Source organism: Brassica napus, chromosome C3, assembly GCF_020379485.1.
Source record: "Brassica napus cultivar Da-Ae chromosome C3, Da-Ae, whole genome shotgun sequence".
Lineage (NCBI taxonomy): Eukaryota > Viridiplantae > Streptophyta > Magnoliopsida > Brassicales > Brassicaceae > Brassica > Brassica napus.
This window is the reverse complement of record NC_063446.1, coordinates 23925456-23953419: the sequence shown is the minus strand read 5'-3', so window position 1 is coordinate 23953419 and position 27964 is coordinate 23925456. Positions and strand designations below refer to the sequence as shown.

The 27964-nt window shown below is 37.8% G+C and overlaps 2 protein-coding genes and 2 non-coding genes across 4 annotated transcripts; 3 read left to right on the top strand and 1 right to left on the bottom strand.

Annotated features, from left to right (window-relative positions):
- The first annotated feature begins 16877 nt into the window (after positions 1 to 16877).
- BNAC05G19210D lies at positions 16878 to 22576 on the top strand. The gene is made up of 5 exons (XM_013826155.3): positions 16878 to 18347; positions 18990 to 19412; positions 19514 to 19623; positions 19707 to 19927; positions 20108 to 22576. The coding sequence occupies exons 1-5, from the start codon at positions 18312 to 18314 to the stop codon at positions 20536 to 20538; spliced, it is 1221 nt and encodes a 406-aa protein (XP_013681609.1). The 5' UTR covers positions 16878 to 18311; the 3' UTR covers positions 20539 to 22576.
- Positions 20933 to 21004, top strand: TRNAP-CGG. The gene has a single exon. It is a non-coding gene; the product is annotated as a tRNA-Pro (tRNA).
- On the bottom strand, positions 22065 to 22225 carry LOC125584616. Its single transcript, XR_007321528.1, has one exon. It is a non-coding gene; the product is annotated as a U1 spliceosomal RNA (small nuclear RNA).
- A 2438-nt stretch (positions 22577 to 25014) lies between the features above and the next one.
- LOC106388859 (nuclear transcription factor Y subunit A-2) lies at positions 25015 to 27451 on the top strand. Its single transcript, XM_013829031.3, has 6 exons — positions 25015 to 25114; positions 25229 to 25267; positions 25593 to 25876; positions 26118 to 26212; positions 26354 to 26572; positions 26643 to 27451. Exons 3-6 carry the CDS (start codon positions 25672 to 25674, stop codon positions 26967 to 26969), a joined length of 846 nt encoding a protein of 281 aa, XP_013684485.1. The 5' UTR covers positions 25015 to 25114; positions 25229 to 25267; positions 25593 to 25671; the 3' UTR covers positions 26970 to 27451.
- Positions 27452 to 27964: the final 513 nt, after the last annotated feature.

The window sequence follows — 27964 nt, the reverse complement described above, 5'->3', positions numbered from 1 at the left end:
TAAAACCATGTTCAAGGACATAGTTGATGCCATGAGGAAAGGGTTTGGGACGTGCTTTAAGGAGATCAAGTATCTGTCGGAAAGGGTGAAAGCTGTGGAGAAGAAGGTTGGTATCACCACAAAACGGAAAGGGACATCAGCTCAAAATACTACCCCTCTACCTAAGCCGACGCTCAAACCCGGGGTTAGTAATGAATCCTCTCCCAACCAGAGATTGACTAGACAAAGTCTTAAGAATAAGAACTGAAAAGTTTCATTTGCTTTGTTTCTTGTATGTGAGAACATGTGTGCTTTGTTTATAGTGTATGAAATGGATCTTTCGACAAAGTCATTGGTTATTATTGTTTGAAATGGATCTTTGGTTATTATTGTATAAACCCATCTTGTATATTGCAGAGTGAAAGTGTTAATGGGACGAACGCGGGAAGGAAGAGCTTGCCGGAGGATAAAGGTCCAGATGTGCCCGCAGATGCTAGTTCCTTGAAAGATAAAGCTCCAGAACCGAGCCTTGTTCTATTGAAAAAAAATCAATCCACTGTTTCGGAATTACAGAAGGAGGATGCTAGATATCTGGGAAAGAGGGATGCTGCTTTGGCACTTTGCCGTGCAAAGAGATCGAACAAGGAAACTTGCTGCCTCACAGCAATCTCCTTATACGGCAAACAGCACGGCCAAAGTGATCATTCCAAACAAAAAGCTTTATCCAGGCTATAATCCTTTTGCACCAATTGACAAGAAGAAGTTGAAGGAGCTCGCTGATTGGTTGAAAACTTGTCCGTAAGTGTTTGCTTTTCCCATAATAGCTTGCTTTAGTTTACAAAAACTGACTGCTTTTCAACATTTTGTGTTTGTAGTCATTATAGAACACCTCTCGATAAAATACCATGGACAAGTAGAACTTGGTGGTATCAAATCCTCTGGACCTCCTTAGAGTGGCTGGAGGACTGTGTAAGTCTTCTGCTATGACTTAGATGACTTACTGATAAGTTTTCTTTGTAGACGACTTACCAATAAGTCGTCTGGTAAGTTGTCTGATATCTTCTAACTTGTACCCTATTTTATATGCAGCATATTGATGCTTGGTTAATGTGCTGAGGAAGAGGTACGACGCTAACCCACAACATTTCAGGAGCGAGAGAATGTGCTTTCTTGATCATCTCTTTGCTCAGCAATGGAGATTCAACTACAATGATTTTAAGGACTCGGAGCCCGATCAGAACGGTTTAGGAAGAAGACTCCCTGGTGGGGCGTGGAATTATTATGTAGGCACTACACCATCATTTTGCCAATCGAACAAGGTTTGGAGGACGGATATTGATGATGTCTATGCGCCAGTGAACTACAACGACACTCATTGGATTGCTATGTGGATATCGATCCCTAAGAGGCACATAGTCGTCTGGGACAGCATTTGTTCCAGTATCTCCCCAGAAGACCTCGATGTGGTAATGGAGCATTTTCTCTACATGGTCCCTTATCTGCTTGTTGAGTGCACTTCCTCAGACGAACAACGTGCCCAATACAGCCGGGAGCCATTCACATATGAGAGACCGACCAATATACCTCCGGCCCGAGCTGGTGATTGTGGCGTGTACACTCTAAAGTACATTGAATGTCATGCTCTTGGGATAGAGTTTAGTAAAAAAGACTTTGCTAAGGTCAACGGGAAGACTATGAGGGATAAGATGGCGGTGGATATATTTCAAGAGCTTCCTGACGCGCATGATTTCGAAAACAAGGATAATGATGCCAACCTGGGTGCGTATGAGGGGTGATAAATAGGCTTTGTTAGATTATTTTGTACGATAGATTAGGCTGATGTGTGTATTTGAACTTGATCCCTATTTTGTATTTGAACTTTATCCCTATTTTGTAACTATATTCTGCACAGAAGACTTACAGTTAAGTCCTCTGGAATGTTGGACGACTTAACTATAAGTATTCTGGAAAGTCTTCTGAGCAGTGACCTTTTGTAACTATATTTCGGAAAATATAAAAGGCAAGACTATCTCAAATTTGTTTGGTAGTGCAATTTGACAAAGAAGTTGACACAGATAAGTTCATAACACAAATTTTTAATACATAGACTAAACCCTGGACGACTAACTGGACGACCTTCTGGACGACTTCATTGAAGGTCTTATAGAAGACTAACGTTGCCTGGGCATTTCGGGTATCGGTTCGGTTTGGTTCGGGTATTTCGGGTTTCGGGTAGTTCAGATAGGGGCTAGAGGATCCATTTAGTACTTGACCTATTTTCGGTTCGGTTCGGTTCGGATAGTTTCGGGTTCGGTTCGGTTCGGATAGTAAATGTAGGAACCGGAAAATATCCGGAAAAAGTTCGGTTCTCATTTGGATCCGGTTCGGATAGTTCGGGTAGTTTGGATAATTTGAATAAAATATCGGTTATTTAGGGTAAAATATCAAATAATTAGGATGATTTAGATAAAAAATTTGGATATTTCGGATTTCTTTGGATATTTCGGATAAAACTATCCGGATAGTTTCGGATACTTTCGGGTAGTTTGGATACTTTATAATAATTTAGTTATCCTCAACTATTTTCAGATATTTTTAATAGAATTTTAAATTAAAAATAAATATTTAGTGATGTTATATGTATATATAATTAATATTTTTATATATTCGGGTACCCGTTCGGTTCTTGGTTCAGTTCTGGTTCGGTTCGGTTATTTCGGATATAAAAATATAGGAATCGTTCGGGTATTTGAGGGTATTAGTTCGGTTCCGGTTTCGGGTATTTCGGTTCGGTTCCGGTTCGGTTCTTCGGTTCCGGTTATTTTGCTCAGGCCTAGACTAAACACTGGACGACTAACTTGAAGGTCTTCTGGAAAAAAAAAACCATGGACGACTAATTGGACGACCTTCTGGACGACTTAATTGAAGGTCTCCTGGAAGACTAAACACTGGATGACTAACTTGAAGGTCTTCTGGAAGAAAAAACCCTGGCCGACTAACTGGACGACCTTCTGGACGACTTAATTGAAGGTCTTTTGGAAGACTAAACACTGGACGACTAACTTGAAGGTCTTCTGGAAGAAAAAACCATGGACGACTAACTGGACGACCTTATGTACGACTTAATTGAAGGTCTTCTGGAAGACTAAACACTGGACGACTAACTTGAAGGTCTTCTGGAAGAAAAAACCCTGGACGACTAACTGGATGACCTTCTGGATGACTTACTTGAAGGTCGTCCACGTCATTTCTTACATTGTGGTTTCGTATGGTCAGTTTCCTTGGATTTTGAGCATCTATAAACCCTGTGTTGCTTCCGGGGTTTGCGTCCTCTCATCCTGGATAGCTCCAACCAAGATTGCCATCTTGATTTCTTTTGTCTTCCCGGACCACGCTTTTCATCAGGAGGAAAGCATGTGTGTTCCTCAAATTGTTGTCCAACACAAGGATATATATTCTCTGAGTATCCTGCAAACAGAAAATCCTTTGAGTACACTAGACATACAAGTGTGGAGATATGCAAACCAGCATATGTTCCAGCAGCTATAGCATGAGAGCAAGGTATTTTCTCCACTGCATAGACACCACAATCACACTTTCCATGTTCCAAATCAACCACACAGTCCATTTTGCCACCTTTCACAAAGTATCGCCATCCATCAATTGGTTGTACCGTCATCGTATCCGCTATCTCCGATCAAACGGCAAGCAAGTATTCAACACCTCGACTATGTTAAGTTGGGAGACTCAAAGCATCTTCTCTCCTTTTCCAAAACCACTTTCCTAGCTTCTCTCTTATGAACTCCAACAGGAACTCAACCGGAAATCCTCTAGCTCGCTTCAGAGCGGAATTAATAGATTCAGCGATGTTGCTTTTCTTTATGTTGTACATGTCCCCCTGACAATAAACCCTTGACCATAGGCTGACGTCGGCATTCTCCAAATACGTTGCAAGGTCCGGGTTTGCACTCCGTATCTCAGCCATGTACCGGTCAAAATCTGAAACCGTATGAGCATAAGCAGCACCTTTCACCAAGTACAAGAGATGTTTCCCTTTATACTTTTTGACAATGTTATCTTGAAGGTGATAATAACATATTCCTCGGGTTGCCCGAGGAAACACCTTATCACACGCACTTTTAATGGCTGCGTGCCGGTCGGAGACTATCACCAGAGGTTGCTCATCAGATACACAACTAGTCAATTTTGTGAAAAACCATTCCCAAGAAGGTTCATCTTCAGCATCTACGATCCCAAAAGCCAATGGAAATATCTGAAAATTCTCATCTTGTGCGGCTGCAACTAACATAACACCTCCATACTTCCCACTTAGGTGAGTCTCATCCACCACAATGACCCTTCTCTGATACTTAAAACCTTTGATAGAAGCTCCAAAAGAGAGAAATAGATACTAAAATCTATTGATAGAATCAAGTTCTATAGCCGTGATAGAATCGAGATTTGCTAAGGAGATTTGCTCGAGATATGATGGCAGACGCGGATACCATTCTTCTGCTGATCCTTTCACCAATGTTTGTGCATATAAAAGTGCTCTGTATGAAGTGGTGTAATCAAGCGTCATGCCAAACATGTTCTTCATTGCATCAGTGATATGCTGCGGATTCAACCCATCAATGATTCCAACACGATCAATGAAAAGCCTACCAACATAATTCGGAGTACAGTGTCTCTGCTGAGCGAGTCGGTCTCCCACTGAGCATGTATGTTTTTCCACATACTTTGTTACCCAAAACGTGTTTGTCCCATGTTTCACACTCGCTCTGACCTTCCATTGACAACCACTAACCGGACATGTTGTCACAAGGAGAGTTTTCGTTGACTTGTATATTCTGAAGGAGAACCTAAACCTCACTGCTGTCAACCGCAGCTCTGAAAGCAGTGCATCCTTGCTAACAAAACTCTGGTTGACATAGATACTGTTACCATTCGATCTTCCTCCTTCAATATTTTTGATACCTTCAAAACACATATCATCATCTTCCTCATCCTCATCTTCAACCTTTCCATAAACACTGTAATCCGCACCATCTTCGTCCGCTTCAGCAACAATAGAGATACCAGGATCCTCCTCCCCATCGTCCTCCTCCCCATCATCCTCCTCTCCATCATCCTCCAAATCATCATCATCATCTTCAAAACATTCATCAGCTTCATCATCTTCTTCCCTGAATTCTAAAACCGTTTCCACCTTGCTACGGCTTGATACACAAAGCCGTACTCCATGCGTTTTGGTTATCTCGAACAAGTTTCGAACTTGTCTATCACTTGTAACATGAATAGGAGGGGTGTCTGGAGCCTGCATCATTTCTGCTGGTAATGAGTAGGTTATCTCCACAGATTTTGTGCTCATGTCGAGGTTATAATCTTTTTGAGTAATTGAAAGTCGTCCAGGTAGACGACGTACGAGAAAGTCGTCCGAGATAAGCAAGGTTTGACCATAATCTAGGAAATAAATCTGGACGACTTTGCTTATCCTGGACGACTTTCAAGTAAGTCGTCTTACTTGACGACTTCCGCGTAAGTCGTCTGGGAAAAGTTAAATATTTAAGTTGTATTTTCCAATTGCAAAAGTAACTTGAGACGACTTACAGATAAGTCGTTTGCTTTAATAAAATATTGAATTTTTTATTTTCCCGGAGACGACTTACTGGTAATTCGTCCAGAAAAAATCAAATATCTAACACACTTCGGTCAAATGCAAAACTAACTCGTTTATCATAGACGACTTATCAGTAAGTCGACTTATCAGTAAGTCGTCTAGGGTATTCTCTAGATTTTTTTTTAACAAACAAAGATGACGACTTACAAGTAAGTTGTCCGTTTGACCAGAAGACTTACCTACAGCCAGAGTACTTAAGGGTAAGTCTTCTACACGAACAGATCTGGAAAAAATTCCAATTTCATACCTTAAACTAGTGAGATGACTTCCTTAGCACACAGAGTCTTCTCCAACCACCCAGAATCTCAAACGTAAGTAACCCACCAAGAATAGTATGCTTGAATGGCTCTATCAACCATAAAAAAAATTTTGAATCAAAAGCTTGAAGTTTTTAGATGAATATGGAGGCAAAGTGAAAGAGATGTTGTTTTTAGTTCATAACAAGTGAGAAAGAGAGAGTGTAAATCGATTTTAGGTGCATTAAGAGCTTCAAATTGGTTGTTCATGATGGTTGGGGTATTGATAACAATGACAATCTTGTAATTACTTGAAGATGATGAGGGTGAGAGAGTAAAAATGTCATTTTCGGAAGAAAAAAGAAACTTGATGGCATTTTCGTGAATTATATGAACTTGTGGGGTTAATAGGACAAAAGAAAAATCCAAGAAAAGCATGAGTTAGTTTTAGATTTGACTTTGAATTTTGAGTCAATCTTGCAAAAAGCCCTTTAAAGAAGGGAAAATTGCCAAATATGACTCACAACTTGATTTCAAACACAAAAGTAAACCCAAACTTGAATCAAATGCAAAAGTAACCTAAAAGACTATTGAAATTACAATCAACCCCTTGTGAACAAACAAAAAAACCGAATTTTTTTTACGTTTCTAACCCCCGTAATTCGTCTGTCCAGACGACTTACTGGAAAGTCGTCTGGACTAGTTCTACTTAGAAATAATTTAAAAATTTTGTAAAAAATATTTTGATAATTGAAAAATTGAAATCATATAATTAACATATGTTTTAAGAGATATAAATTAAGATATAACAAAAGTTAATTGTTTTCAACATAGATGAGTGAAAGTAGTGAGTCATGATATTCTTTGGTTTAGGTTTTGCCAATATATGTTGTAGTATTGTATGTGTTCTTAGGGTTAGATTTTGGAATGCATAAATATTTTTTTGAAAGCTTTAAAATTTACCTAAGTGTGTTTATTTCTGCGTATAGTAAACACTATTTAAGTATAACTACGGGTTTATAACGTGGTTAGTTAGTTAATTTAGTCAATTTAGTTTAGGGGTTAAATTTAGGGTATGGGACGACTTACTAGTAAGTCGTAAAATGTACAGTATTCAACAGACGACTTACTAGTAAGTCGTCTGATATCACCAAGAATAGTATGCTTGAATGGCTCTATCAACCATAAAAAATTTTGAATCAAAAGCTTGAGTTTTTTGGATGAATATGGGGACAAAGTGAAAGAGATATTGTTTTTAGTTCATAACAAGTGAGAAAGAGAGAGTGTAAATTGATTTTAGGTGCATTAAGAGCTTTAAATTGGTTGTTTATGGTGGTTGGGGTATTGATGACAATGACAATCTTGTAATTACTTGAAAATGATGAGGGTGAGAGAGTAAAAATGTCATTTACGGAAAAAAAAAAAAAAAAATTGATGGCATTTTCGTGAATATTATGAACTTGTGGGGTGAATAGGACAAAACAAAAATCCAAGAAAAGCATGGATTAGTTTTAGGTTTGATTTTGAGTTTTGAGTTAATCTTGCAAAAAGCGTTTTAATGAGCAATAGAAATTGGAAAGAATATGAAAAGGAGAAGATGCATGCGATGGTGTTTTCTTACACGACCCTTAGGCTTAGTATTGTGGCTAATTATCATCCACAATTTTTCTGCTCGCAATTTCTCTTTATTTAGAATTGATTTTTTCCCTTCAAGTTTTGGTGCTTTGTGAAACATATAACATGTTCTTTATATGTTTCCTCTCTTTTGGAAAATAATAATTTGATTAAGTTTTTGTCAAAAAAATCGATGACGTTGAATTTTCCGGAAAAAAATGAATTTAGGTTTTGGATTACAATTGTCAGTCAATCTAATAGTAGAAAGACAAAATGTAGTATATCTGCCGACTAAAAATAAATATTGTTTTTATTTCGTAAAATGTAAATTTAACCTCAATATGAAGAAATGATTAGTATTACCAGTACTGAGTATTACGTCAGTCTTCTTGCGTCAGACACGCTTTGCTATCAGCTTCTTAATTTTTTCCTTTTGGTTTATTATTCCCAAATCAAATTATTAGTTGTTATCTTTATTGATTATTTGTTATCCCATTCAAATATTAATAATGAAGCTTATAAAGTCTGTTATTACAAAATGGAGATGATGTTCAGTTCAAAAAAAAAGTGGAGATATTAAAATCATATTCAAGCAATTATCGTGTTGCCGTTTGATCAGGTAGCTCTTGTTAGTATATGGAATTGGGCTTTCAGAGTGTGTTCAAAATAATTGTCTATTGTTCATTGGCAGCTTGGAAGGAGGTACCACAGGGCCCATACTGGCGACCGAGCCAGTGCGTTGTTGGAGGTTATTGACTTATCCAAGGTTTCTAGTCTTTTTGCCATGACGGTTTTTTTTACTCTTTGCAGTTTTGGGTTTGATGTAACTTCTCAAGTTGATTGTACTATTGCCTGGTTGATGTGAGAGATGCATATTTTCATTTTTTTATTTTTTATTTTTTTTTGGTAAAAAAATTAAGATTTATTACCAAGTTTTAGAGTTTTTGACAGAACTACAGAAGAGACAAAAAACAAAAAAATGAAATGCAACTACACAAGCCTCAATCTAAGCTAATCAGAGCCAAGAACAACAGACAATACAGCCACACATAGGAGGCAACCAAATCGGCACAACACACTTGCCACAAAAGAAAAGGACCACAGTGATAACGAGAGACTGAGCCCGGTAGAGTTTGGCGTACCCGATGAACAACTCTTTGAGATAAGGTCCAACCAAGAACAGCTAGTGAGTGACCTCCTTAACCACACCCAGCACGCATAGAAAGCAAGGCCCGAGACCGGGAACACCCGAGCAGACAAAGGACGAGCTTTTATTCGGAAGTAGTAGAGTCCAAGAGCCGCCACACTCCACAACCTAGCAGCCGACTGCAGGAACAACACGCCATCGGGAACAGATGCTGGAACGGAAGCAATTGTTGGGTCCCTCCTAGATGGAGAGAACCAAGTGGGCATGAGACGTAATAATTCTCATGACCTTAAGTAATTAGTGATGTTCCCTTTTGCACTGTAGACTCACAATAATAGAGTTTAGAGAGAGAGACAAAAGAGAGAAAGAAGAGAGAAGGAGGAGAAAACTCGTCAGGCTATTTCAAGACTAGTTTTGGAGGATCAAACGGAACTTGATCGGGCTGATATTTTGTGGAAAGCTTCTTCAGTCAGTGGTTTAGAGATTCACCGAAGGGATTTGGATTTCAACGGTTGGATCTTCTATTGTCTGGGTTTTAGTGAAGCTGGTCGTCACAGTTCTTCAGCGGGACAGTCTTGGGTGTTTGGTAAATCCGACGGTGAGATCTTCTCTTCTTGAGCTGAAATTTGGCGGAGGTATTGTTGACTTTTTTATCTTGGATTTGTATGGTTGGATTAGTCTCTGGATGCCGGAATCCTTGTGAACTGAGGTCGTTTGGTTGCTGCCGGTTTTTGAAGCTTTGTGTTGCTCTCTTGTTGTTGTTGTTTGTGTTGGAGATAGCTCTTTGTAGCTAGACTCTCTGTTCTGTTCACGCTGTTGAATAGGGAGGACGTGGTTGTACTCATACCATTTATATAGTGGATTTTTGAGTGGACTACGGTCCCGTGGTTTTTCCTTCTCACATCGAGGAGGTTTTCCACGTAAAAATTGTGTGTCTTATTTACGTTTTTCTGCATATTACATCCCGCCATCGTCGAAGTATTTTCTTCATAGGTTCACACAAGGTCATGGGAACACGACCATTAGTATTTCCGCTGCGCCGTGTGGCTTTCCCCAACAGAGTGGTATCAGAGCTTTTGGTTTTTGAGCTTTGGTTTTTTTGATAACTTTGGGTTATTATTTGCTTGTGTGAAAGATGGAAAATATGAGCAGGATGATAAGCTTGAATGGTGCTAAATATCATCTATGGAAGGGCAAGATGGAGGATTTGCTCTTTGTTAAAGAATTCCATGTTCCAGTCTTCGAGGAGCAGAAACCTGAGAAGAAGACGGATGAAGAGTGGAAGCTGCAGCATCGCCAAGTGTGTGGCTTGATAAGGCAGTGGGTAGATGATAATGTGTTACATCACATTGAGACTGAGACGGATGCTCGTTCTTTGTGGAAGAAGCTGGAGCAGTTATATGCTAGGAAGACCGGAAACAACAAGATGTACATGATCAAGAAGTTGATTGAGCTGAGGTATCAGGAGGGGACTCCGATGACAGATCACTTGAATGTGTTTCAGGGATTGCTCAACAAGTTGGCTGATATGGGCATCAAGTTTGATGATGAGATTCACGGTCTGTGGCTTCTCGGTACTTTACCGGACTCTTGGGAGGTTTTCAGGATGTCTCTTTGTAACTCCACGTCAGAAGGTGTTATTTCGATGGATTCAGTGAAGAACAATGTTCTTAATGAGGAAGCAAGAAGGCAGTCGAATGCTAGCAGTTCGCGTTCAGATGTCTTTGTTACTGAGTCAAGGGGGAGAAGTACAAGTAGAGATCCCAAGAGAGACAAGAACAGGAGCAGGAGCAAGTCTAATAGATTTGCTAATATGGAGTGCTACTTCTGTCATAAGAAAGGGCACATGAAGAAGGATTGCTGGAAGTTGAAAAACAAGCAGCAAGGAAATCAAGAAGAAAAGGTGGATCGGGTGACTCTCACCGAAGATCAGTTTCTCATTCTTCTTGAGGGTGATGCCATTAATGTCGCATGCCAGGACACCAGTTGGGTGATTGACAGTGGAGCTACTACTCATGCTACATCACAGCGGGATTTGTTTTATACCTATACTACGGGTAATTATGGTTCTGTGAAGATGGGGAATGATGCGATGGCTCAGGTTGCTGGCATTGGTGATGTTTGCTTGGAGACTAGTCTTGGTACTAGGCTGGTGCTTAAGGATGTTAAGCATGTTCATGATATTAGGATGAATCTGATATCGACGGGAAGACTTGATGATGAGGGTTATTTCAGTTTGCACGGTGGTGGTAAATGGAAGCTCTCTCGCGGTTCCTTGATTGTGGCTCGAGGTGAGAAGTCTTCATCCTTCTATTGGATGCAGGCTAAGGTCTCCAAAGATATTGTTAATGCGGTGGAGAATGATAATGCCATGGAGTTATGGCATAAGAGACTCGGTCACATGAGTGAGAAGGGAATGGATGTGTTGTCTAAGAATGAGGTGATTCCAGGAATCTCTGGTTTGCACCTACAGAAGTGTTCGCATTGCTTTGCGGGAAAACAACACAGGGTATCTTTCAAGTCTTCCGCACCTTCTAGCAAACCCGAGGTACTGGATTTGGTACACTCAGATGTTTGTGGTCCAATGAAGACAAGATCTCTTGGCGGCGCATCATATTTTGTGACTTTTATTGATGATCATTCAAGGAAGTCGTGGGTATTTCCTATGAGGACGAAGGATCAGGTGCTGGGATATTTCAAGCACTTTGTGGCATTGGTTGAGAGACAAACGGGGAAGAAGCTGAAGTGTATCCGCAGTGATAATGGTGGAGAGTATCTTGGACCATTTGATGCTTATTGCAAAGAGCATGGAATAAGGCATCAGTTCACGCCACCTCATACTCCACAGTTGAATGGGTTGGCTGAAAGGATGAATCGGACGATTGTCGAGAGGATGAGATGTTTGATCTCACAGTCAGGCTTATCGATGACTTTCTGGGCAGAAGCTTTGAACACGGTGGTTCATGTGCTGAATTTGTCACCAAGTGCTCCATTGGATGGTGATGTTCCAGAGAGGGTTTGGACTGGTAAGGATGTTTCTTACAGTCACTTGAGGGTCTTTGGGTGTAAGGCATTTGTTCATATTCCCAAGGTTGATAGATCGAAGCTTGAGATGAAGTCGCGGCAGTGTGTGTTCATCGGTTATGGTCATGATGAGTTCGGGTACAGATTTTATGATCCCGTTGAGAGGAAGCTCGTAAGGAGCAGAGATGTTGTGTTTATGGAAGATCAAACGATTAAGGACATTGACAAGTCCAAAAAGCCAACTCAGATTTTTGAGGGTTTGATCGATACAGAGGCTACTCCTTCTACATCGGTTCACGGTGAGGTTGAGGTTGAGGTTCAGGATAATACACCCAGTGCAGATGCTCCCGCACATGAAGATGGTAGTGGTGATCATGGTGACGATCATGGTGAGACACCAGCTGCTGAGAACCAACCTACTATTGTTAGAAGATCCGAGAGAGGTCTTAAACCGTCGACAAGGTATGATCCTAGTGAGTATGTATTACTTACTGATGGGGGAGAGCCTGAAAGCTATGAAGAAGCTTTGGAGGATGAACACAAGGATAAGTGGTTTGGAGCCATGGATGAGGAGATGGATTCTTTTGAGGAGAACCATACTTTTGAGTTGGTGGAATTGCCTAAGGGCAAGAAGGCTTTGCTTAATAAGTGGGTGTACAGAATTAAGCATGAGGATGAAAATTTTCCACCTCGACACAAGGCTAGATTGGTTGTGAAAGGCTACAGCCAAAAGAAGGGAATTGATTATGATGAAATCTTTTCTCCTGTTGTGAAGATGTCATCCATTCGGGTTGTACTTGGACTGGCAGCGAGCCTTGATCTAGAGGTTGAGCAAATGGACGTGAAGACTACTTTCCTTCATGGTAATTTGGAGGAAGAGATCTACATGGAACAACCGGAAGGCTATGTGCAAAAGGGCTAAGAAAATTTGGTTTGCCGCTTGAAGAAAAGCCTTTATGGATTGAAGCAAGCACCAAGGCAGTGGTACATGAAGTTCAAGTCTGTTATGGGGGAGCATGGTTATGCAGAGACTGATTCAGACCATTGTGTATTTGTGAAGGTGTTCGGTGAGGATGATTTTATCATCTTGTTGCTGTATGTCGATGATATGTTGATTGTGGGCAGGAACATGGACAGAATTAAGGAGTTGAAAAAGCAGCTCAGTGAGTCTTTTGCCATGAAAGATATTGGTCCAGCGAAACAGATTCTTAGTATGAGAATTATTCGGGATAGAGGTGAGAAGCTGATTCACTTATCTCAGGAGAAGTACATTGAAAAAGTACTTAAGCGGTTTCACATGGACAAGTCTAAAGTGTTGAGTACTCCTCTTGCTCCACACTTAAGACTGAGCAGTCAACAAAGTCCGAAGACATATGCGGAGAAGGAAGATATGGCGAAGGTTCCGTATGCTTCTGCAGTGGGTAGTTTGATGTATGCCATGGTCTGTACAAGACCGGATTTAGCCTACGCCGTTGGAGTTGTCAGCAGGTTTCTCTCCAATCCGGGAAGAGAACATTGGAATGCTGTGAAGTGGATTTTGAGATATGTCAGAGGGACTTCTAATTTGAAGATTACATTTGGAGGTAAGAAGTCATTGCTTGTCAGTTACACTGATTCTAACATGTCGGGAGATGCTGATTCTAGCAAATCTACTTTGGGTTACTTGGTAACATTTGCGGGTGGAGCTGTGGCATGGCAGTCAAGGTTGCAAAAGTGTGTTGCACTATCTACCACTGAGGCAGAGTTCATTGTTACAGTTGAAGCTTGTAAAGAGCTGTTGTGGATGAAGAACTTCTGTGAAGAGATCGGTTTCAAGCAAGAAAAGTATGTGTTGCTTTGTGATAGTCAAAGCGCTATTTGTCTCGGGAAGAATTCTACATTTCATTCGAAGTCAAAACACATTCAGAGGAGGTATCATTGGATACGTGATGTGGTTGCTTCTAAGGAAGTGGAACTTGAGAAAGTTCATACGGATGATAATGGAGCTGATATGATGACAAAGTCATTACCGAGGGGGAAGCTTGAGGTATGCCGAGAGATAGCCGGAATGGCTGTTTCTTCCATCTAGTCGGAGGGGGAGTTTGTTGGGTCCCTCCTAGATGGAGAGAACCAAGTGGGCATGAGACATAATAATTCTCATGACCTTAAGTAATTAGTGATGTTCCCCTTTGCACTGTAGACTCACAATAATAGAGTTTAGAGAGAGAGAGACAAAAGAGAGAAAGAAGAGAGAATGAGGAGAAAACTCGTCAGGCTATTTCAAGACTGGTTTTAGAGGATCAAACGGAACTTGATCGGGATGATATTTTGTGGGAAGCTTCTTCAGTCAGTGGGTTAGAGATTCACCGAAGGGATTTGGATTTCAACGGTTGGATCTTCTATTGTCTGGGTTTTAGTGAAGCTGATCGTCACAGTTCTTCAGCGGGACAGTCTTGGGTGTTTGGTAAATCCGACGGTGAGATCTTTTCTTCTTGAGCTGAAATTTGGCGGAGGTATTTTTGACTTGTTTATCTTGGATTTGTACGGTTGGATTAGTCTCTGGATGCCGGAATCCTTGTGAACTGAGGTCGTTTGGTTGTTGCCGGTTTTTGAAGCTTTGTGTTGCTCTCTTGTTGTTGTTGTTTGTGTTGGAGATAGCTCTTTGTAGCTAGACTCTCTGTTCTGTTCAGGCTGTTGAACAGGGAGGACGTGGTTGTACTCATACCATTTATATAGTGGATTTTTGAGTGGACTACGGTCCCGTGGTTTTTCCTTCTCACATCGAGGAGGTTTTCCACGTAAAAATTGTGTGTCTCATTTACGTTTTTCTGCATATTACATCCCGCCATCGTCGAAGTATTTTCTTCACAGGTTCACACAAGGTCAGGGGAACACGACCATTAGTATTTCCGCTGCGCCGTGTGACTTTCCCCAACAGCAACACCTACCCTCGACCAACCAAACTTGCAGCAGAGAAGGGATACAGTCTACCTAGTCAGCCAAGAGGCCAAGCAGGTACTGGGATGACCGTAATCCCAAGCAAATCTCACACGCCGGACAAGGACCAAGGACTCCGAAAGGTCCCCAAACCGACACTTTACCCCGGAGACAGAGAACCTGTCTCGGTCTCTACTGCGCCACCACAGGAGCACCACCATAAAGTGAGCAAACCCAGAAAGCAGCTGAAACTGAAGGGCTCGTAGTCTCCACATAAGGTACGAGCAAAATGAGAGAAGCTAGCACAGCTGGTGAAGAAGGAGAGAGCAGTCACCGGAGAAGCAGTTGCAACAGCCATAGACGACAGATCAACACCGCTTAACTTAGACTGAACGCGCAAACCACATAGGAGAAATAGCCACACAGCCACCACTACTCTGTGCACGCGCCTACGGGCTAAGCCCAAAGCCTAACCTGAGCAAAAACGAGCCGCTCAACCACGACAAGACACCGAGCCGCTGTGAAAAGAGACGGCTTCAACTCCAATCCACGACGAAGACCACCTTCGGATGATAAAAAGCAGCTCTTCATTCGCTTCATTGATTGGAATTACCACATAGAAGCCGGAGTTAGAAAGCTCCACAAGTTCCAATTGTTTGTCAGTTTTTTTTTCGTTTGCTGAATAATAATACACATTTTGTGAATTGCTACAAAGTCTCAAACAATATACAGAGTTGAGAGTTCCCAGGGTCTAAAACTACTTGTCCCATTTAACAGTTGCACGCCAAGGGGCATCCGCAGAAGTGCATGCAGTATATATGGGTTAATGTTACTTACACTGAAGTTACTAAATCTTTGGCCAAGACCGAAGGTTGAAAAAATGAAGTTGGCTGATATTATGAAGATACTCTGAATTAGCAACTGGAGTTTCAATAGTCTATTATCAAGTGGAGAAATCAACCTTGTTTGCTTGGCTTTTACGATGTGGGGGGTTTGTGATAATCTTTGAGATGTGACATCAAATGTAGAAAAGCAAACTCTGGAGCATATTGAAAAGGGGCCAATCAAGATTTTCATATTTTGACTACTTTATATGAAAATCCATCCAAACACACAAAATCTGATAATGAGATGACAGCCCCACAATATCTTAGGTTCGATCAAGCGATCCTAAAATCTTCATCTTCTTTTTGTGTAAGCAATTATTAATTCATATCGAACTCTCGCCTTGGATATTTTTGCTAAGTGAAAAAAAAAATTAAAGTACAGAACTAAAGATTGATTAGACAATGTTTGAAATGCATATAGAGGTTAGTAATTAGTTAAATGTTTTTCAAGAACAAAAAGAGCTACAGAAATGACTACTTGTAATTTTCTTTTCGCGGATCATACGTGGCAATAGTTTATTCACATCGCTTATAGAAATTAACAGATTTTATCATTATGTATAAAGGAGATTTTATATGAGAAAATGAGTCATCATACCATTTTTGAGCTGAGAAAGGATAGGTAGATATCTTGTGGTACGGTAGAGAATCTGAAGATGCATGAACCATAACCATGGCTGGTAATAAAGAACATAAAGTACTGTATAACATGAGAGAGTCACAATTATTTAGTACTCCAAAAATGGAAAGCCACTAAAAAGGCAATACGGACCGTACCCTACAAAGATTTCAAGCACACATATGCTCCATGCTTGCGTCATCGACACATATTTTTCATAATATGATAGTACGTGTATCTGTATCAGTATAGCATCTATATATACAAGAAAAAAACGTGTGAATTTGAGTGTTATAGTTATAGAGTATATGTATATATAATAATCTCTTATAAACCTCTATCAACCAATCAATGTGTGTGAAATGCCTAATAAGCCAAAATATGTGATAGTCTGACGTTGATAGTGGAGTCTTTCGCGCTTTCCTTTTCAAGTCGTGTGGATAACTAATCAAAAATAATATGTATGCATATTCAATCGGTCAAATCCCCAAAATAGCATATTTCTAAGTTTATATCACAAAAATAGCACTCAAAAACTAAAATGATCAAAATAGCATTTTATCTTTTGAAAAATTTAAATTTTTTTATTTTTCAAAATTTGAAATCTTATCCCCAAAACCTCACTTCTCAACTCTAAACCCTAAAACCTAAACTCTAAACCCTAAACCCTAAACCCCACCACTTGAATGCTATTTTTGTGACTTTTGACCTTGAGTGCTAATTTGGGAATAAAAACTTGATTTAGTGCTATTTTGATCTTTTTCTCTATTCAATCTAGTGATCACAAATTTTAGTAGGAACCATATATCATGCTAAAGGATTACAATTTGGTTATTATAAAAGATTAAAATCTAATTGTTGTGGTTAAATGGTCGGCAAAACCTGAAAATATATTAACATTTTTTCCGGGTTCAAGCCTTCTTTGAAACAAAAATCAAGGCACGTGTAATTTATTTAATCGGTCATTAATTAGCAGGCAATGCTATCACATGCATTATTCATAAAACTTTCCGAACTTGAGTAAGACAATGCACTGATTTTTCAAAAAAAAATCATACTATAACACTATGGATCCGATTGGTAATGGTTGTAGCTTTAAAAAATTTGTCGTAGAAAAAAGACTGTAGATGTTTTGATGTGGCTTTAGATTTTATTGCTTTAAAATTTTATGAAAAATTCCAAAAAATTGCTCCGGATTTTTGGCTATACAGATAGACAACACATACAACCACTACCAATCACACTTTATATTTTTAGCAATATTTTCGGCGCTAGCCAGATTAACTGATAGGATTTATCAAAAATAATATTATATGGGCCAAAATAATTCAAACAAAAAAGTAGTCTCTTAAGATATGATGATGTTATATTCCAATCGGTGCGTTTTTGTTAAGTTTGCAAACTTTAGGGTTTGAACATACACCTCCAAAGTTCTATGTATTGATCAATAATTGTTTTATTTCATGTTTAATATCTCTCTTTGAGACACAAAATCTGATATGTATCTAAACCTTATGAACTAATTATGTCATATCATTTCAGATTCTCTGACGTCGCCTTAGAAAATATATTTTAAACGTAAAATTTAGATTTGAGAATGATTATACAATTACATTTAATCAAATATATAATGATTGGATCATCTTTTTTCGTGTAAAGACAAACTATACACAAAATAGTTAGAAAAGTTAGATGGAAATCTAAGTGATGCACGCGTGGTGATGGCTTATGGCTATTGGTTGCAGCTTTGTTAAACTTTAATCATCAATTAAATTATCATTTTTCTCGTTGTAAGATTTAGATGTAACTTTGATGATTTGTAAACAGGTTAGACAAATAACAGATTTATGGTACAAATTTTATATAGTTTTTATACAGTTTTGAACGAATAGGTTATTTTATTTTGTGATATCACGTAAATCATATTATTATTTGTCTAGATAAACTTGATTTCAAAATTGTTTAAATTCATAATTCAAAGTTACTTTAGACGGAACCAATTTTTAAAAAAATATTCACAGAGAAAATAGGAAAACATATTTAGTTCACGTCCGTTTTAATCAGGGCCGAATGTTTAATACAAAGCTGATATATCAGTATATATTCCCTAAGCCAGGCAATATCTGAATAAGCTGTGACAAAGGAAAGCTAAAGCAACAAAAGGCAAAAGCCAAAACAAAACTATAGAGGTGTTGATATTATTAATTCGATGGATACAAGGGAAGAAGAATCTCAAGTTGACGAGGTATGTACTTTGCTCTGTTATCTCTCTTTCTATGCATTATTGTACTCTGTTTCATTATCTGTTATATCTCATACTCTGTTCTTTGTTCTGCTTCATCTTTTTTTTTTTGTTGGTAACGTTTTCAGATAGTTTAAGCTTTGCACTATTCTAGAACAATTAGGATTTAGGTAACAAGTTGTTATAAAAATTGTTCTCTAATCTAAGGTTATTGGATTTAGATATAATTTATGTTTATTAACAACAAAACTATTTGTTCAAAAAAAAAAAAACAACAAAACTATTTCTTCTTTGAAGAAACTCCCTTACAATAACTTAAAATTTGTAACATTAGGTATTTGTCTTATTTATTTGTGAAACACGTAGTTAGAAGGTTGATTGACAAATGATTTAGGAGTTTTCCACAATCCATATTATTTCTAAAAACAATATCTTCCAATCATATGATTTATAAAGATTTATAAAGATTTTCTAGAACTTTGATTTTATCTTTCCTACTTTTTCATTCTTTTTGGTTGTAAAAAAAATCAAAATCTCCAGAGTATATATTTTGACTTAATATTTACAAGTTAATAACTAAAAATTGCAAACCTACGACCAAAATCTTACATCTATTTATGATTTAATCTCTAATTTGTTTTTCAGGGTCTATTTCCACCTCTAAACTTGCTTTTTACACCAACTCCGGAATTGATCGCCTTGATTGAAACCCAACTGCAACAAGACTACTCAAGTCCTCATCAACAAAACTTTCATTACACCACAGAGCACCCAAAGACCTTAACACCTTCTGAAACTCCTAAAAACCATGAAAAACTAAAGGCTGTGGATTCTCAAATCTACAAGATCACAATTGGTCAATGGACTCACATGCGGGTCTACCCGGATGATATTAAGGCGAAATTCTATTTAGCAAAGAAGAGAATTATTTGGGAGATTCTAGACGATGTAGAAACAGGAACACAAGTGGAGAGGCTGAAGAGAAAGATTGAGAGCCAATGGTCTGATGCCTTGTCTTTCAGAGCAACATATAATTCAAATGATGGAGCTGGAATACTAGAAGTCGAGGTATTATACAGTAGTTCTTTTATATATATATATATCATATGTTAACACATTTTATTGCAAATATTGAGCCTAATTAATGATTGTGAGAGTTTTTTATTCAGTTGGGAAAACGTCCAACGTTCTTCATAGAGACTAATCCACAGCGGGGAAAACACACTCTGTGGAAGATCTGTCCAGATTTTACCCTAAATCAGTCTGCTTCTATATACAGGTTTCATTATCTATCTTTGATCCCTCCTTCTTAGTTTTATTTTTATTGAAAGAGATTAAAAGCCTAAAATTTATGTATAACAGGAGACATACACTTCATTTTTTCCCTGGAGATTTGCAAAAAACATTGGATAAGCTTGTGTCCGGAGATAGCTTCTGGTCAAAACTGGCTAAAGTCAGTTTCCCAACTCTACAGTCTCTTTACTTCGATTTTGGCTTTGGAGACAGCAACGACGGCTTTGGAGACAGCAACAACAATGCTGCCATCACCTTGTCTCACTACGGACACTATCAAACAGTTCCAGGTACTTAACTCTGAACCTTTTAGCCAGTTTAAACATTCGTATTGGCCCCAAAATTTTAAAGATCTATTATACATAGGTTGCATGCCCTTAAATTGTTTTTTTTTAAGATACCTGGTCCTGAATCATTTCATATGTTAGTATCTGTATTAAAATAAGTTAAATAACCAATTATTTTTATAGTATTTGGTCAGGTGCCTAAGCCTGATGTAAACGTAAACTTGAACGTACCAACTCAGTTCTGCGGTACTGATGGGAGACAAATGAACTCATTTGTTCAAGACGTTGACTTCCCTGGGACGCAAGTTATCCAACCATCTTATCAGTTGATCGGGGGAAGGTACTTTAGTGGGCAACAATTTAACAATCCAATGATCCAAGACCAAACGGGAAACACAGTGGAGTTACGTGGAAATCAAGCGTATGAACAAGCATTACGTGAGACACAAGCTAGCTACATGATGTTTCAGATGGAACCGTATCTACAAGACAGCTTAGCTCAAGGAGGAGATACACAGAACATGGAGCACATAACTTCTGATGGTAACTTTCAGACCAACAGCATATGTTATTGTGACCAATGCCTCATCAACAATGGTTTAATGCCTCACTGATTTGTTGGTACAAGTATGTATATCACTAAAGGTCTAGCTTTGTCTTTCTCTGCTACATCTTCCCTATAATTCTTGTGGTTTTTTTCTTCAAATTTCTCTTGGGGTCTTGTATTGCAGAAAGTGTGTAACTTCAGAACTGCATTTGGTACAAATTAGAACCCTAACTTCTAAAATTCTTATTTACCGATCATTGATTTATTATACTGAAGAGGCACTATACGTACGGTTTTCCTCATTTATGTGATTTAAGTAGTTTGCTGATTTTTTTAACTGGCCTGTGGGAAGACAAATATCATTAGCAGATATACCAATGTGGATTACAGGTTTTTGCTTATGTTATAGAGAATTACAAAAAGGATAATATCTTTTTATTCTAACGCTATGTATCAGTCTAGGGTGTTTGGTCTAGTGGTATGATTCTCGCTTCGGGTGCGAGAGGTCCCGAGTTCGATTCTCGGAACACCCCACAAAATAATTTTTTAGTCCCTCCAAACTGTCACAGAGACGCCTTCCTGTTTTCACATGATGAACTACAACTCCACGCCCTATCTTGTTTTCCCTGCACATGACTCATACGCTCAGCTCCATCACCAGAACGAAGTATACACAATTTCTTTTACTATTTTCCATTTGAGAGATACTCAGGGAATGTTTCTTATTGTTTCTAATCATGTTGAATACTGTGAAACTAGACCAGATGAAGATTTCTTCTAGAAGACCACCAGGTAATTAGAAACACAAGAGAAGATCATTATTTAACTAATTCAGACACAATCCCTTTTCTTGGGTCACAAGAAAATCTCCTTTATGATTAAGAGCACTAGCCTGATGAAGCAGAGAATGACAAGCACAGACGCACACATAACCATACCTCCATTTCTCAGTGTACGTTTCTGCCTGTGGAGATTCACAAAGCGAGTCATGAAACGTTGATAGAGAGAGAGAGAGAGAGTTACATATTCTGGTCTTAAACAAGTGTAGGTTTACATTTTGCTGCTGTTTGAGTCCCATCTTCAACTGTACTAGAAACGTTATGGATGTTATTGTCAATCCGATCAACTATCGTACCCTGTTACGAGAATTTTTTTTGCTTTTAAATTATTGTATTTCTGGAGTAAGATACTTAGACGCTGGAACACAATTAAGAGTGTTAAGACTCGATTTGATGTTGATCTTCTTTACCGCCACCAAACTGAGGGCATCAATGCTTTCGCACGAGCCTTTCCCAGCTCAGCCCCTTGCACGCTGAAATCTCCTCAGAGACATCAACCCAATCTGGTGGCAACTCCACTGTTATTGTTCGTCTACAGTAACATTGTAGCAAAGGTTTCAGCTTTAACAGCATTCAATAACTACTGCTCTCTTGATAATCCACTAGAAACATTGTTGCTCAGGGGACAGGATGTCACCACTGTTCTGCATCTAACAACAACTTACTTGAAAACAAATGTGATTTTCAACTCACACTTGCAGCTTCTATGTCTCTCTCGGCCTATACACATAAAAGTTAATACACTGAAACTTTGGTGGGGGCTGCGCGGACGCAAACCCCCCTGCCACAAATAATGACGTAAGCTCTTCCACTTGGGAAGACTTTAAGCTAAGCGCCCTTCCTAAGTGCAATGGAAGTCACTAGCCTAGGCCACTCGTCTTCTTGATCACGAGTTGACCCCGTCCAGGTAAGTGATTTGCTAGACCTCACGAGTGTCTTATTTATACTGAGCTTCTGAAGGGTCCTTCTTTTCCCGTAAGCGAGGTGGGACTTTGTTGAGTTTCACATTCTCCGCTGTTCTAATTTTCTTAAGAAGCATCGTGTGCCGTTTTATTGCTCCTCTTGTCTGACGGGATAACTAAAAAGCGAAACAGTAAGGCCTTTCTTTACTTGTTTACGTTCTATAATGGGCTGGGTGTCTTAGTGGCCCAAAATCAGTTTGTTATAATATGTCATCATTTTCCGAATTTGACCGACTCTTAAATTATTTAAATTAAATAGTGTTGGCTTTGTTACAAAAAAAAAAAAAAATAGTGTTGGCTAAAGCCATAGCTAACCTAGAGATTAAACAAGAACACCTTTAAAATTGTGTGATCGACATGGTTCATGAGTTATGTAATATGTAGGTTTAAAGATCTGCATGGTTCATGAGTTTTGTAGATCTCTAAGTTGTAAATATATGTAGGTTGAAATTCAACTAACTAGGAAATTATTTAGAGAACGACTTTTAAATTGTGTTAGTTTGAGTGGAAAGATAAGCTAGAAACGAGTGTGTCACGGATTCAACTATTCAAACTTTGTAATTAATTTGGCATTTGCTATGATACTAACAATTGCAAACGTTACCGATATTTCTACAAATCAAGATCGAGAACAAATATCAAATATAAAGTTTTCTAAAACATTAGTTAAAGTACATTATAAGGGTGCTAATGCCTCCAATGATGTGGATTGCATGTCCAACAAAATAATATATAATGCAGAAGACTAGTTGTATTAGTTTAATAATTTTAAAACAGGATAAAAACGAAAGTGGGATTATTTTTTCTTGGCCAAAACGATCAAAACCTAAAGTAAGAAAAAAAGACCTAAAAGCAATGTTCTTTACTTCATTCACTACCGTAAACGTATACACTAGACATCCACTTTGTTGTACTTAGTTCGTGCATTCAAGTGGATCGCATATGGAGATCTACCTCATATAATATGCGTATTAAAAAGTTGGATAGCCAATTTCCCGTATTTTAAATCTCTTATTTTCTTTTGGAATAAATAATATTTATTAAAATACATAGTTGGTGATTAGTCATTTCGTAGTTTCTTGGAAGTTTATGAAAAAAGTGGAGCCGTCATGTGACTTAAAATAAATAAATCATATAAGAGAATAGGATGAATATTTGTTTAGAAAATGAGATATATATTAATTCGTGTTCTAAAGGTAAAATTTATGTTTGAATACGATGAAAATTTTACTGTGACTCTTTTACCAATATTGAAAAAATCTATACAAACATATAATAGTTGAATTTATAAGTATAAATGATTTGAAAAATGAACTATTTCCGTTCTTCCTCTATCAAGTGTACTTAAGTTGTAGATCACTAATCCAAACAAAAAGTTGTGGTTGTGGTCCATGTCTTTTAAGATAAAATAATTGTAAGTTAAAACTAGAATTTGAAATGAGCTTCTACATAATGAAAGTAGATATTTTTGTTAGAAGATAGTAGAAATTTACCAGTGCACAATTCAAATGATTAATGTGTTGGCGAAGAGAGAAAGATGGTAGTGGAATAAGCTTAATCACCACGTACAGAAGTACATATAAACAAAAGCAAACACTAATTAAACCTAACCAACTAAACTATATTGTATTTCTATCTAATCTCGATTTCGTTTATATCATATTCAGTTGTAGTATCTTCTTATATTTTTAACGTTAATTTTTCTTTTTGCATTTACGGTTTACATTTGCATGCTAAGCTTTGCGTGTTTACATTAAAAGAAAATAGCTATATTTAAGATTTGCACTATCTTTAGCATTTTAAACAATGTCAAATTGTCAATTGTCAATTGTCAATTATCACAAGGAGACTAATCCATAATCTACTAAATGAGAGTCCCAAAAATAACATTAACCTCTACAAATATATACACTTTGTTAATTTCTCTAGAACTATATATCTATAGAGGTTATACACACGTGTGCATTCATGTTCACAAAAGATCTTGAGCTACTTAAAGAAACATAACAGAAGAGGAAACAAAAGGACAATCTGTAAAGAAAACCACTTGAAAACCTAGTTAAGAATAACAACATCTCAACAAGTGTCGTCAAATCTATTCATACGTATGTGTTTGGTCTATTTACAGAATTATACAAGGGTTAAGAGCCGTAGACTTTTTATTATAATTGATAGGGAATGAGTCATAAGCTTATAATAGCAAAGGATTGTCAGACTGGTTACTTTATATATTTTATTTTCATTTTGAGTGGTGATCCTATTCTTTTATGCATATGACGCATATACAAAATTTAATATTAAAAAGCTTACAAGGACCACAATTATAATAAGTAAATAAACGATGCAGTTGACAATCCTAGCACTACTCTGCTTAATGGATGGAAAGTAGTTTTAAGTGGGATCATTGTAGCTTTTGAAGAAAGCAGGTCAAGCCAACGCTACAGTTAGAAAAGAGTAGAATAAAATACTTTGTTAGATCGACTTATTAAGTAAAACAAATTCCTTACAAAAAGATTAATATATTTCTTTTATATTAAAATATTTTTAATTTTCGCAAAATATTATTTTTAAACATTAATTTAGAATGTTTAAGCAATGATCGATGAGCTAATTTTGGATTGGATCACTAACTATGGATTGGATCATGTTGAATTGGGTGAACCATGGTTTGATATCAATATTAAGTTGAAAGATTTTTTAATATAAAATTAACTAGTGATAATTGGTTTATTATTTTTTATATTTATAGAAGAAAACAAGACAGAAACATAGTAGCATAAAAGCTGAAGGTGATTGGTGGATGAAACTAGAGCTGCCATCTACACTTGTAATTCATATATTGGTGAGTCTCTCTTTCTCTTTCTCTCTTGATTAAAGTCTTGGTGAATGATATCTGTTTCTTGATTTGGAACCGACATGGCTCCTAACGATTGGGCTTTTCTTTGCCTCTTCCTAGGAATCTGAAGCTCTCTCTCACTCTCACTCACTCCTGTGTGTAAGTTTTCGTCAATCTATTTTTGCTTTTAGATTCACATAGGTTTTGGTGTGTTTGATGTTGACAAAATTTGGGGTTTTACTTGCATCTTACTCAACTTCTTCTGTCTAGTGTTTGGTTTGTTATCAGTTTCTTGTGTCTTTATCTTTATTGGTTCCTCTAAGTTTGTTCTTACTTTAGACAACAAGTCTGTCTCTTTATGATGATTCACATATGGGTTTTGTCATTCGTGTGGTTTTGCGTAATTCCCAAATCCCAAAGTTTCTCATTTGGGTAACAAAGAGTTTTACTTTGTTGACTTTTTGTTCATGTTTATCTTTCACAGGAACTACTCTTTCATCTCGGCAACGTCGAATCTTGACTTCCTTTTTTATTTTCTTTACTCTTTGTATTGGATCTTGGAGATGGCTATGCAAACTATGAGAGAAGGTCTTCCCTCTGCTCCACAGATTTCTTGGTGGAACGCTTTTGGATCTCAGCCGTTAACTCCAGAGAGTCTCTCCGGAGATAATGATTCATTGGCCGGAGTTAAGGTCAGATCTGCTGGAGGGATAGAACAAGGTGTGAATAAACAAAGCAACTCTGTATCTCACTTTGCTTTCTCACTTGGTAAGTCTTTGCTTCCTTTGCCTTTAATCTCTATGGATGTCTGCAAATAGATGGTATAGTGAACTTCATATGGAATACTGGTAGAACATGTTTAACTAGCTGCTTATAGGTTTGTGGAAGTGAATGTAACTGAGCTAAGTCTAAAAGGGAGTCATCTTGTGTGCTTCAAATACTGAGCTCATCAAATGTTTCTATTTATAGAAAGTTGTCAATATAAATTGCAAGTCTGTTATGCTGTTAGGTGATGTAAAGAGTCCAAGAGTTGTGCCAAAGCCTCATGGATCTGCTTTCTCGATGCAACCACCTTACTTGGAACTTGGATTTTCTCAGCCACAGGTAACATTATTCTTCATAAAAAATAAGTATGTAGCTTATCATTGTGTTACCAAAAAGTATGTAGCTTATCATCAAATGTCATTTAATTTGTTCCGAGTATATAATATAGTTCTTTGGCTGTTTCCTTCCTTGGTCATTTAGATGTACAAAAAGTATCCATGTGTGGAACAACAATACTATGGAGTTCTTTCACCCTATGGATCTCATAGCAGTGTAATGCTTCCTCTAAACATGGAAACAGAAGATGGAACCATCTACGTTAACTCAAAGCAATACCATGGAATCATCAGGCGACGCCAGTCACGTGCAAAGGCTGCTGCTGTTCTTGATCAGAACAAACCGAGTAGCAAATTCCGTAAGGTAAAACTATAACATATTGAAACTAGTTTTAGTGTGTTTTGTTTTGCACTTATGTTAGTGTATGTTACAGCCATATATGCATCATTCACGCCATCTCCATGCATTGCGCCGTCCTAGAGGATCTGGTGGGAGGTTCTTGAACACTAAGAGTCAGAACAATGCAAAGAAAGCCGATGGAACTAAGCAGACTCAGCCTCAGCAAAGTAACTCTCAGGATTCAGACGTTCTTCATCCTGAAAACGTGACCATGAACTTATCAAACCGACTAGGATCAGAAGTTACAAGCATGAACTACTTTTTAAGCTCTTCGGTTCATCCCCTTGGTGGCAAGGTAATGCCTAGCAAGTGGATCACAGCAGCAGCAATGGATAATGGCTGCTGCAGTTTCAAAACCTGATATTTTGACCAGAGTTCATCAGTCAGACCGAGAGAGAGAGAACTCTTTTGTCTTGATAAAGGACAGTTTGAGTTTTTTCTTGTTTCTTGGTTCCATCTGACTATGAACTGGCAACTCATCTTTGGCTCACTCTCTACTCTAAGGCTTCTTCACCCTCAGGTGAAGGGAGCCTTGCATTTTATCTCAGTGTGAAACTAGTTTGGAACAATGATGGGTTTTGGCAACTAAACCCACTTGTTCTAACTCTATCTCCTCTCTCTCTCTTTGTGTGTGTGTTTTATGTATGTTTCTGAAACTGTTGTAAGAACTTCAAGTTAAGCGGCTTATGTAACATATTTTAAGTCCTGCTCTTCTAAAAAAAAGGGTGTGTGTGTGTGTGTTTATGTATGTTTCTGAAACTGTTGTAAGAGCATCTAGTTATGTGGATTATGTAACATATTTTAAGTCCTGCTTTTCAATAAAAGATCGTGTGTTCTTGTAAACTTGGTCGAGACGTAGAGTATGTATTATAATCTACTCGATGTGCTTGAAGTTGTAAAAGTTTGTGTGTCTTACTGTCTTTCTCAGTTTCTTTTCTTGCTCAAAGATCTCAGGATCTTCAACTTGATCGTGTGTTGTTCATATGCAAAGTTCTAAACATTTAACAATTTGATCATTATCGGATCATGTCAAGTATTAAATTAGTGTATAATGAACTCTTCCTATCACACATTTGATAGCTTTAAAACGAGTTCAACCAGATTTACATGTGTTACTTATATAAGAACTGAACCCGAAAAATATGAATCGAATTCATACCAAACTTTAAATATATTTCAGTAAGATAAATTTCATAAATCCGAAGCTAATTCAATTGTATCCTCGAACGCCCATGCCCAGATAACACAATATTTCTAGTGATTAGAAAAATCATTTTTCATGTTAATAATATATATTTTTTAATTTGTTTGTTTCGAATATGAAATTAATTGTAAATCTTGTATATGTTTAAAGTA

Excerpts from the sequence above, each read along its gene's own strand:
- BNAC05G19210D (XM_013826155.3), top strand. The coding sequence starts at position 18,312 with ATGGATACAAGGGAAGAAGAATCTCAAGTTGACGAG. Across the intron at positions 19,624-19,706 it reads CAGTCTGCTTCTATATACAG|GAGACATACACTTCATTTTT; the intron begins GTTTCATTATCT and ends TATGTATAACAG. Across the intron at positions 19,928-20,107 it reads ACACTATCAAACAGTTCCAG|TATTTGGTCAGGTGCCTAAG; the intron begins GTACTTAACTCT and ends TTATTTTTATAG.
- LOC106388859 (XM_013829031.3), top strand. The coding sequence starts at position 25,672 with ATGGCTATGCAAACTATGAGAGAAGGTCTTCCCTCTGCTCCACAGATT. Across the intron at positions 26,213-26,353 it reads TTGGATTTTCTCAGCCACAG|ATGTACAAAAAGTATCCATG; the intron begins GTAACATTATTC and ends TTGGTCATTTAG. Across the intron at positions 26,573-26,642 it reads CGAGTAGCAAATTCCGTAAG|CCATATATGCATCATTCACG; the intron begins GTAAAACTATAA and ends TGTATGTTACAG.